This window comes from Adiantum capillus-veneris, chromosome 19 (genome assembly GCF_014529385.1).
Source record: "Adiantum capillus-veneris isolate H3 chromosome 19, ASM1452938v2, whole genome shotgun sequence".
NCBI classification, from domain to species: Eukaryota; Viridiplantae; Streptophyta; class Polypodiopsida; order Polypodiales; family Pteridaceae; genus Adiantum; species Adiantum capillus-veneris.
In genome coordinates, this window is record NC_140949.1 from 57,210,255 (window position 1) to 57,221,548 (window position 11,294).

The window sequence follows — 11,294 nt, forward strand, 5'->3', positions numbered from 1 at the left end:
CTTTTTAAAATGCATGATCATGTTAAATGTTCATGTGACAATTCTATGTAAAAACCACCCAAACCCGTAGTCTCTCGGACTTTTCCGTATCCTAGTAGGCCGCTCATAGTTTTTTTCCATATCCTAACGAGCCCGCCATGAAAAAATATTAGCCGGATCAGCTTTTGGTGGATTATAAGGTCACCATTCATCGGCTTAAATGTGATCACATAAATTGTAATTATGTTAATATGATAATAATTAACATGCATATCGTAATCACAAAAGAATTCAAATGATCACGTGATAATTAAATCCTTGCGAGTCAAGAGGAGATAATTTGTAGGTTTAAAAAGACAATAATGATTTGATGAGCTTCTCTCACATAGGGAGTGCAGTTTGGAACAATTACATCATGATTTTAACATAAGGACTGTGTTTGACAACTTCCTCAATGCTCACCTGGATATACGTTTTGTGTAGTCAAATAGTGTGTCATCATATCTTAAAGAAGTTGCCATGGCAAGGCCAACCAAGCACGACTAATTTTTCTGCTAATGTTTGTAGCTTCTCTCACCTCTTTTTAAGCAAATATTAATATATGGTAGGGACTCGGGAGGTATTGCAACGAGCTCTGGAACTTATGAACAATTTTAGACTAAGCCCGTTTGGTGAATAGGCCGAATGGAGGTTGTGGCTGATCTGCACTCCCGGCCTGTACGTGATCGAGGTCGGCTCGTTCCAGTGCTGGGTTGGTGGTCCAATTGCGCTTGCGCTGATTGATGAACCAGTTGTTGATCTGCTTGAGCTCAAGCCCGGTCTCTTGCACTAGTCTCTGCTTTTCCTCTTCCTGCGCACGCACCAATACACAGGACGTCAGTACAGGCAGACGTGATCAATATAAGCCCGAACCGATAATTAGTTTTATGTGGCGCTGAGCATGTGTAGGTAGTATGTTCTGACAATCTCTCATGGACATGTGTACGTCATTATTCTGTGTCCAAATGTAGGGCAATGTAGATGTGCAGGTAGTGCATTGCCGAGTGTTACGTGTACGCACACTGTTAATCTCCTAAAGGCTCGTGTGTGTTGATAAGAGCGTATTTTATTGTGCTGGATGGACGTGGTTGTGGTGGTGGTGGTGGTGGTGATGATGATGATGATGGGCAGCTTAGCTAACCGTGGGATAGGGCCATTTGCAGTGGGCATCCCACCAATGCCTGAGAAGGGATGTAGTGGAGCCAGGAAGCTTGCCTGCTCGACGCTTCCGCATGATCTCCTCCCTCACATCCCACAGCTTGCTCCTGTAGTCCTGCACCAACTCATTCACCAGCATAAATGTCATTAGAAGAGAACTAAGAAAATATCACATTAAGCAAAGCAAAGTGCAGGGATAAAGAGGTCTATGCTAATGCGTATAGATCAGGCTGCAAATTCCGGCCCCGACACAAAAAGCAGCTACCTCAGTAAGACTGCATTTGTGCAAAAACTTCATCACTTGGACTTGACCACAACAAACCTTTTAAGCTTACCCCTTAATTGTATTTGAGATCTAAAGTGTGCTAATGGCCTACAAGGCATCTCTTTTTTGAGTCTCAACGCTCAATTTTTGTAATGGATTTTTCTTTTTTCTAACATATATCAAGATGAAGCCCACTTTGTCTTTCTCAAACACAATATCTATACCCTTCTCCTCCTCTAATTAGGTCTGCTTTTTAGCATTCAGAGAAAATTCCTTCCAAAAATAGGAAGTTTCTTTTATTTTCACCTTTCATGTTGTCTTTCATGTTTTCATTTTCACCTGCCATCAATCAGTCTTGAAGTTTCATGAGGTGGAAATCATTAACATGCACAAAAGAAAGGCACCCTACTACATGTAGTCTTGCCTGCTTCAGCGCCAGCTTTAGCTCTTTGCGTACTCTCTCCATCAGCCGCCTATCGACATCGCTGTTCATGTTGTTGTTCAGTGAAGAGCTCATCACCATCATGTGCATGTCATCATCATGCATGGCAAATTGGCCAAAATCATCGGCCACTGCAGCAGTTTCATCATCAACGTTGTCATCATCCTCGACCATGCTCTCGTCATCCGACATTGTGTGGGTAGAGCATGGCATGTCATTTAGGGTGCTCGTGTCACCTGCAAGGGGAAACCATTATGGCTGATGGAATTCAGACTTGTACAATACAGATCATGATCATGTTTAATTGCTAAGCCAAAAACCCTAAGTATTACCTGTTACCCTGAGAAATGCTTCCTTGATTTCGGCACAGCCGGACATAGCTTCTGCCGAATGCAGCTGCATGTGCTCGCGAAGCTGCTCTCGGAATGTTTGCAACAACAGTATCAGGCTCAGCTGAGACATAGCAACAAATCCAAAAATAGAAGGTGTTAAAAGAGCTATGTTTGCGTGCAAACAACACATCCACTGGGAGATCAGAGAGAGAGAGAGAGAGAGAGAGAGAGAGAGAGAGAGAGAGAAAAACTTCCATAGAAGAATATTAGGAGCATACCATGAAGTGATCAAGGTGCTCTTTATCATGCGGTAGAGGGGCATTGCGTGCAAGAAGCAGGTACTTGGCCTCCAATTGTTGTCTGGATTGGGCGAGCCCAGCCTCCAGACCAGCAGAAAGCCACTGGTCTGTCGGCGTGCCCATGCGAAGACATGCTAAATGGGCAGCAAGAAGGTGCTCAAACAGTGGATGGGACACTACTTGAGCTTGCAATATAGATGCATTCACCTTCACATTGCTCTGCTCTGCTTCCTTTTCGCCCAGCAAAGAAATTAGGCTAGGATTACCTTCACATGCAGTGTTACGAACATTGCAGTGAGGTCTGCCATGATGTTCTAGCAACGAAATTAAGCCTTGAGTGCCGGTAGCGCCTGATCTGCTGGCCAGATTGTAGTGGCCCACATGCATATAATTTGCAATCGATGCCTCATGTGAGCAGCCTGGTACAAATCCTGGCCCAGCAGCTCGGGCAGTGCTACCAGCTTCGTCCTCGCCCAGCATATGATTTACAAACCAATTAGGAAGCTCATGTAGCAGAGGGGCTTGCTCAGTTGTGGACTTAGAGGAATGGTTAGACATTAAAGGCAGGAGGACACTAAGGTTGTGGTTTTCAGTAATGCTAGTGGGGTTTGAGCTAGCTGCCAGAGAGACGTAGCTCTCTGCTCCGCCGGTTGTGCCCGGTCGGTGGTGTGTATGGAGAAAAGGATTGTGCTCTCCGCTGGAATGTTGTGCCTGCATTAAAGTGGAACTCGTAAGGCTACAATTAGTAGTGGAAGAGGGGCTGCATTGTCCATGGAAGAGCCTACTCTCAGGTGTGTATACTAGATAGGAGCTGCTGGCTGCCGGCAGATTGCTAAGCGGTGATGTGGGTTTGAGCCTCTTGTGATCATGCAGATGTGTGTTCAAAAGAGTTGGAGAAACAGGTTTCTGAGTATGAGCAGATGTCGAATCTGTAGCTCTCACAAAGAGCCCTCCTCCATCATCATGGGCGCTAGCAGCTGCTGATGTTAAGGACGTTGGGCTCATATTGGCTGAGCTGCCTGCAACAGCTACTTGTGCATCACTATAGAATGAGGCTTGTAGCTGCATGGAGGTATTGTCCTGATAAGCAATATGACCTGATCTCTTGGGAGAAGGATGGGCTGCTCTCAATATAGTGAAGCTGGGTGGCGCCTCACGGCCTGCACTCGCTGCATGAGCTTCCATCACCTCGTTGAATCTCGTATGCTGATAATTGGAGAAAGCTGGGCTTTGTTTTTTCTGGAAGGAGGGTTAATTTGTACTTTGCAAATGCCTCACATTCTGTACCGCAATCTAGTGCAGAATTATTAAGCCTCCCTTCAGTCACCAATAGTCATGAGACACACATGATGTATGTGACGAGCACGCTGGTCCCATTTCTTTACACGGAAACATCTAACATTCACATATGCAGATTGCACCCCCTCATGACCTATTCATCGAGCAAAACCATAGATTTAAAGATAGCCTCTATATTGCCCATACATTACATCATTCAAATCTACGCTCTGTGATACAAGATCTACGCTTTTTTCTTTTTTGCAATACACAAAAATTGTGGGTGACATCACCATAAAATTTACATAGAAAGCCATGCTCATATCTAGCCATGGCATCCAAAGAGCACATAGATAACCACTCAAAGCATCAGGCCAACAAGGGAGCCACCCTATCAAAATCAAGAGAAACATACAGCCGGATAAAGGGAGGAACCCACGACTTCATCACCTGTCGAGACTATCTTGCCACCCATACTCCCAGGGAGCAAACCAGCTAGCGAAATATCCTCGACCGTAGGCTATTTTGGTGATCCATGCACCATTAAATGAATTAAGCCTCCTGAAGCTGCACTACAAGAGGTCACTTAAATTTCGGCGTCAATGGCGGGCGTCGGTATATCTGTAGGTAAGTATGGAGGGAGATGTTGTTTTAAAAAGATCTCATTTTTAAATTTTCTACGGCTGTTCCAATGTATTTTTCGACGCCTATTCCAAGTATTTTTCGGCGCATACACCGAAACCTGTTCCGATGTCTGTACCGACTTCTGTACCGTCGGACCCTACAAAAAACGAACCCGCGGGCTTTCTTTGTGCATTTCGCTTATTCATGCGTCTTTTCTCTTGCTCTCTTCCTCCTCACCTCTTGCAGATCTGGTGGGAAACAAGTTGTCGAAAGTGCTAATCTTGCTCATGGAATACTCCATAGCACTAAGGTGAGATTGTTTTCAAGTTTACTTGTAGGTTTAGGGCTTAGGGTTTAACATGATGTGTGTGTGTGTGTGTGTGTGCGCGCGCGTTTTTTGCAGGTTCGAAGACGTTTACAACACCTTTTTTTGCTCAAATAGGCCGCATGTGAGTGCTTGAATTTTTAATGCATATTAAATTTATTTAAATTAATTTGTATATTGATAAAATAAAATTTCATGCTTTAAAAGAAATTATGGGTTGTGTTATGAAATTTTGTTTCGGTTTATGAAAAAAAATTGTTTTGAAGAAACTTCTTTTTTAATTATGTCGTTTTTGGAATTATGCGCTTGATGAGGTTTAGGTTTTAGATTTCGGTTACGTTTAGTTTAGGTTATATCTTAGGTTAAGATATATATAGGTTATACGTTAGGTTATACATTAAGTCATGCTAGGTTAGGTTAGATTAGGTTCTAAGTAGCTAGGTTTAAATTAAAGGTTAAATTAAGTTATAACACTACAACATGTCACGCAAAAATCAGGTACCGACGAAATAAAGTTAGTTTTAAACTAAAAAGCGTTGAAATAGGCATCGGAAGAGACGTCGGTTTCGTAACATCGGTATGACGATCAGTATACCAAACGTCGGAACAAGCTTTGTAATGACTATCGGAATGAACCATGAAATAAGCATCGATATTTTCGATAGCATATTCCGACGCTGACTTAGAAGTCTTTACCGACGCTCATACTGTATTCTGTACTGACGACCAAACCTGTCAATTTTTTTTGAGCAGAGACGGCTGACCATTGATGCTGCATGTACTGCAACAAAAGAAAACATCCCTCTCTACCCAAAGGAAGAGTGCACAAGCAACCGCCCTCCACCTACAAGTTGACGCTAAAGAGCGAGTGTATGGCAATTAGCAAAATTGTAAGAATAACATAATCACAAAATCAAAAGCTTGATCATGCACAGTACAAGAGGTTACTTGAATTTCGGCGCCACATTACCGGCGTCACTGGCAGGCGTCGGTGTATGTGTGTGTATTTATGGAGGGAGCTAATATTTTTATAAAATTTGATTTTCAACTTTTCGACGCTTCTTCCGGTGTCTATTTCGACGACAACGCGAATTCAAACACCGACGCTTGTTTCGATGACTGTACCGACAGCTGTATCGACGGTACCTGCAAAGATAAAAACCGCGGACTTTCTCTACACATTTCTCTTAGTTCTTGCACGTTTTCTCAAGCTCTCCTCTTTCCCATCTCTCACAGATCTGATGCGATACAAGCCGTTGGAGGTGCTAATCTTGCTTGTGGGTTAGCGCATAACACTAAGGTAAGATTGTTTTTATGTTTACTTGTAGATTTAGGGTTTAGGGTTTAATTTTGTGCGTTTTTGCAGGTTCTAAGCCGTTTACAACAACTTTCATTGCTCAAATAAGACGAATGTGAGTGCTCAAACCTTTAAATGCATATTAAGTTTATTTAAATTACTTCGTATATTAAGAAAAGAAAATTTCATGATTTAAACTTTGAATGCTTTCAACTTTCAATGCTTTAAAAGAAATTAGGATTTGTTATGTGAAATTTCATTTTTAAATTATGAAAAAAATTTGTTTAAGTTTATGAAAAATCTTGTTTTGAAGAAATTTTTATTGAATTATGTCGTTTTTCAAATTATGTAGTTGATGGGGTTTATGTTTTATGTTAAGTTTAGGTTATAAGTTAAGTTAGATTGATTTAGGTTACGTTAAGCTAAGCTACGTTGTTAGGTTAGGTTATACGTTCAGTTAGGTTAGGTTATCTTATACGTTAGGTTAGATTAAGTTAAGCTACGTTAGGTTAAGTTATATTAGGTTGGGTTAGGTTAAACTACGTTAAGTTAGGTTAGCTTATCTTATATTTTAAGTTAGTTTAAGTTAATCTACGTTAGGTTAGGTTAGATTAAGCTACATTAGGTTAAGTTAGGTTAAGCTACGTTTGACAATAGGGCAAGCCATAGAGCTTACCCACAACGCATATTAAAAACAACACAATGACAATCCGTTCATCAATACAGCAAGCCATAAAGTTTACCCACAACACATATGCATTGTGGTCAAGCTCTATGGCTTTCTGTATTGCCAACGGCTCGCCATTGTGTTGTTTACATATCCATGAGTGATTTTCAAGTCCTAAAATAGCTAAACGGTCCTAAAAATAACCGCATGGTGAGCCGTTTGGCAATACGGTAAGCCACAAATCTTTCTTACAATTCATATGCATTGTGAGCAAGCTTTATGGCTTGCTCTATTGTCGAACAGCTCGCCATGGTGTTGTCTATATGTTTACGAGCGATTTTCAAGCGCTAAAATTTCCTTGTGTCCCTAAAACCAACACAATGGTGATTTGTTTGGCAATATGGCAAGCCATAAAGCTTACCCACAAGGCATATGCATGGAGGGAAAGCTCTATGGCTCTCCGTATTGCCAAAAGGCTTAAAATTGTGTTGTTTTTAGGACCGCAATCGATTTTCAAGCCCTAAAATAGCTAAGCAGCCCTAAAAACAACACAATGGAGATCCGTTTGGCAAAATGGAAAGCCATAGAGCTTGCCCATAATGCATATGCATTGTGAGAAATATCTATGGCTTACTGTATTACCAACGGCTGGCCATTGTGTTGTCTATATGTTTGCAAGCGATTTTCAAGCACTAAAATTACCTCGTGCCCCTAAAAACAACACAATGGCAATATGACAAGCTATAAAGCTTGCCAACAAGGCATATATATTGTGGGAAAGCTCTATGGCTTGCCATATTGCCAACGGCTCTCCATTGTGTTGTCTATATGTCTGCGAGCGGTTTTCAGGCCATAAAATCGCTTCACAACTCTAAAGACAACACAATGGTGAGCCGTTTGCCAAATTGGCAAGCCATAGAGCTTGTCCACATTGCATATGCAGTGTGGGCAAGCTATATGGCTTGTCGTTTTGCTAAACGCCTCACCATTGTGTTGTTTTTATGTTAGGTTAGGTTAGGTTAGACTTATGTTATAGGTTAGGTCAGATTATAGGTTAGGTTAGAGCTATCGACGACATAATAGACAAAAGGAAACAAACGGACTTCGAATATGACTCGTGTACTTCTAAAAATGCAAACAACTTCGGTTAGGTTAGGTTATAAGTTTGGTTACATTAAGTTAGGTTAGGTATAGGTTTTACATTCGGTTAGATTATAGGTTAGGCATAACAATTATAGGTTAGGTTAGAGGTAGCGTCAAATTTATAATAATAGAAAAAACACAATCAGACTTTGAAGCTGACTCGTGTTCTTCTAAAAACGCAAACAAATTTCGGTTAGGTTAGGTTTAGGTTATAAGTTAGGTTACATTAAGTTAAGTTAGGGTTATGTTATAGGTTAGGTTAGATAATAGGTTAGGTCAGAGCTAACATCAAATTAATAGAAGAAAAAACACAATCGGACTTCAAAAGTGCACATAGACTTCAAGAACCTTAATATATAGTCAGTGACCAATAAAGACGAGATTATTACCCTGTGGTCCTAATCTTCGTGCACCTTTAGACCAAGGTGCGCAGGCATCAGGCCTGGCTAGAGAATGTGAGGTTGTTAGAGCTAGCAGTAAATAGTTGAAAAAAATACAATCTAACTTCAAAAGTGCACACAGACTCCAGGAACTTTAATATATAGTCATTGAACCAATAAAGAAGAGATTAGTACCATCTGGTCCTAATCTCCATGCATCTCTAAACCGAGGTGTGCGGGGATCGGGATTGGCTAGAGAATATGAGGTTGTTAAAGCTTGTCATGTACTTAGTAGTGTGTAGTTATAACAACTATAGTGTTTTAATTATTTATTGCATCATTGGTAGATAAAGTATGGACGATAGGATGGCGTGTCCTTGTGCGCATTGCAATCATCAGATCTTTCAAAAATGAAAAATCTGCGACCAACACATATGCAATCACAGTCTCTTTCCGATAGAGCAAGTACAAGATCTGCATTATCGATCTCATAGTCTAGAGATTGAAGGTCAAATTCCCCAAGTAGATATTGCTCCAACTTCATCCCAGAGAAGATGATTTTCAAATGAGCAGCCATCGACTGAGTCCTCCAACTTATACCTGAAGTGGCATTTCAAGAAGTAGAGATGGAGCAGATGTTGGACGCGTTCTTTGACATGGATTTCAACATAGAAGGTGACAACATTAAACGCAGTACTGTGGACCAATCTCATCCATTCTGTTCATACCGATGGCATGATAGAAATGATGAGGAGGGAGATATGATACAAAGTCTTGCACACATGCTTCTCTACACTGGTGCAAAAATCTCAGTTCTCCGTACTGCATTGACAATGCTTAATTTACAGTCTATCTATGGTTGGTTTGATGCCTTAGTCACAGAGCTTTTTAGGTAAACATATTTATCCTAAGCATGGTAAAGTGAAAAATTACAGTTCATATAAATTGATCAAAGGGCTGACTTGTACATGTAAGGTCAGGTTGCTGAATGAGCAAATCTTGCCAGACGGGAATCACATGTCCCCTATCTGTCTAGCCGCTAAAAATCTTCTTACTAATTTGGGATTGGATTATCAAAACATACATGCATGTGCTAATGATTGTATGCTTTTTCGCAATGAGTATGCAAACCTGGAATAGTGTCCCAATTGTGGATCAAACAGGTACAGGGAGGACACACAAGGAAAATTTCTCCCTACAAAGGTCCTTCGACACTTTTATCATTCCAAGAATAAAGAGCATGTTCAGGTGCAAGTCCATAGCCACTTTGATGACATGGCACTCAAATACTAGATCGACAGATGATGTTATGCGGGTACTTGCTGACTCTCATGCATGGAAGCACATAGAGAAAATTTGGCCTACATTTAAGAACGAGCCTCGATGTATCCGCTTTGGTCTGGCAATGGACGGAGTAAACCCATTCAGATTACGGAGTTCATCATGGAGCACGTGGCCTATTTATCTGGTTATTTATAATCTTCCACCATGGCTTGCTATCAAGAAGGGCCATCTGTTGTTGTCATTGATCGTCCCAGGAAAGTACAAAGCAAAGAACATGGACGTCTATCTGGCACCACTTATAAAAGAGCTTCAAATCTTGTGGACAGGAATCGATGTGGTTGATATGTCCCAACCAATCGGACGAAGGAATATACATGTGCAAGGCATTCTCATGTGGACCATGCACGATTGGCTAGGCTTCGGTGAGTGCTCAGGTAAGTGCCTTTAAAACCCTTACACACATGTGATTCATGGCTATGTCAACGCTTTTAAATTTTCATATGTGATATTTCAGGCTTGAGTTACTCGGGCAATCATGCATGCCTGAAATGTGGTCCTCGACTTGGCTTTCGCCGCTTTGAGCATTTGAGCATGGTAGATTTTTTCCTAAAGGACATGAGCTACGTGGACCAAACATATGCAAACATGACATGCATCCACTGAAAGCGAGCGATTGGAAAAACATGTGGTTGGAGAGGGGAGATTGGATGCCACATGGAATGAAAAGACTTTCTATTTTCCATGATCTCCCGTACTGGAGTGACCTACTGATTAATCATTTGCTTGCCCCAATGCACATCTTTATGAATGTGGGGGAGATCATCTCGAAAACCATCACCAAAAAAGGGAGAGCAAGGCCCAAAGAGATGACCTGTAGGATGTGGGTCGAATGCCAGAGATGTGGCCTCGACTTAAACCCAACGAAAAGTGGTCTATACCAAAAGGTCCATGGGTTCTGAGTCACGCAGAAGAGCAACAAGTGAAGAAGACTATATCTTCATTCAAGACTCCCACAGGGTACATGCGATGTATGAAAACGGGTTTTACGAGAGATGACAATCTCAGTGCTCTTAAGTCCCACGATTGGGACAAATTTTTACAGTTCATCTTACCAATTTCCATAAAGGGTGGTTTGATAGATGACATTAGAAGAACAATCTACAATATCAGTGAGTTGGTACGCTGGATGAGTTCAAAAGAGATAAGAGAAGACAACATCAATGCAGCACGCTTAAATGCTATTGAAGCAGTGTGCATGGTGGAGAAGTACTTTCGAACAAACATTCTTACCATCCAAATGCATGTACTTGTGCATGTGGTCGATGAAGTTGCAATTGTTGGGGTGGTCCATAGCAAGTGGATGTTCTTCTTGTTTTATGAAGACTAAAAAGGGGTTTGTTCGTCAAAGGGCTCGCCCCGAGGATAGCATGGCTGAAGGATGGCTTGTACAAGAGTCTCTTGTCCTCATCAGTGAATTTTTGGTCTCAATTGATCCAGAGATGCCCCGAATGTGGACTATTAAGGTCACCGTCAAGGTGACAGGGGACAAGCCGCAGGGACAAGACATTGTTAGTAAGATGGACATCACAATGCGAGAAAAGGTTATGAGATTTTGACTTCTCAACTCAGACATCATGCAAAAGTGGCTAGAGAGGTACGAAGGGGAAAAGCAAAAACGTTTGACAGATCGCCTTCAATTCAAGAGCAACCGTGCAACTAGAAACCTTCCTTTTCCAGACCATCTTCAAAAATTTCCTGAATTTCCAACTGGGCGGTGGTTAG

The 11,294-nt window shown here is 41.5% G+C and overlaps 1 protein-coding gene across 1 annotated transcript; it reads right to left on the bottom strand.

The window, feature by feature from the left end:
* Positions 1 to 297: 297 nt before the first annotated feature.
* Positions 298 to 3,732, bottom strand: LOC147434068 (uncharacterized). Its single transcript, XM_086489878.1, has 5 exons — positions 2,494 to 3,732; positions 2,216 to 2,336; positions 1,866 to 2,119; positions 1,160 to 1,291; positions 298 to 829 (listed from the first exon to the last, which is right to left on the bottom strand). The coding sequence occupies exons 1-5, from the start codon at positions 3,697 to 3,699 to the stop codon at positions 638 to 640; spliced, it is 1,905 nt and encodes a 634-aa protein (XP_086346004.1). The 5' UTR covers positions 3,700 to 3,732; the 3' UTR covers positions 298 to 637.
* Between the last annotated feature and the right edge of the window lie 7,562 nt (positions 3,733 to 11,294).

Coding starts and splice junctions, on each gene's coding strand:
- LOC147434068 (XM_086489878.1), bottom strand. CDS start 3,699: ATGGAAGCTCATGCAGCGAGTGCAGGCCGTGAGGCGCCACCCAGCTTC. Junction 2,120..2,215: donor AGCATTTCTCAGGGTAACAG/GTAATACTTAGG, acceptor TTCCCCTTGCAG/GTGACACGAGCACCCTAAAT. Junction 1,292..1,865: donor TAAAGCTGGCGCTGAAGCAG/GCAAGACTACAT, acceptor GAGTTGGTGCAG/GACTACAGGAGCAAGCTGTG.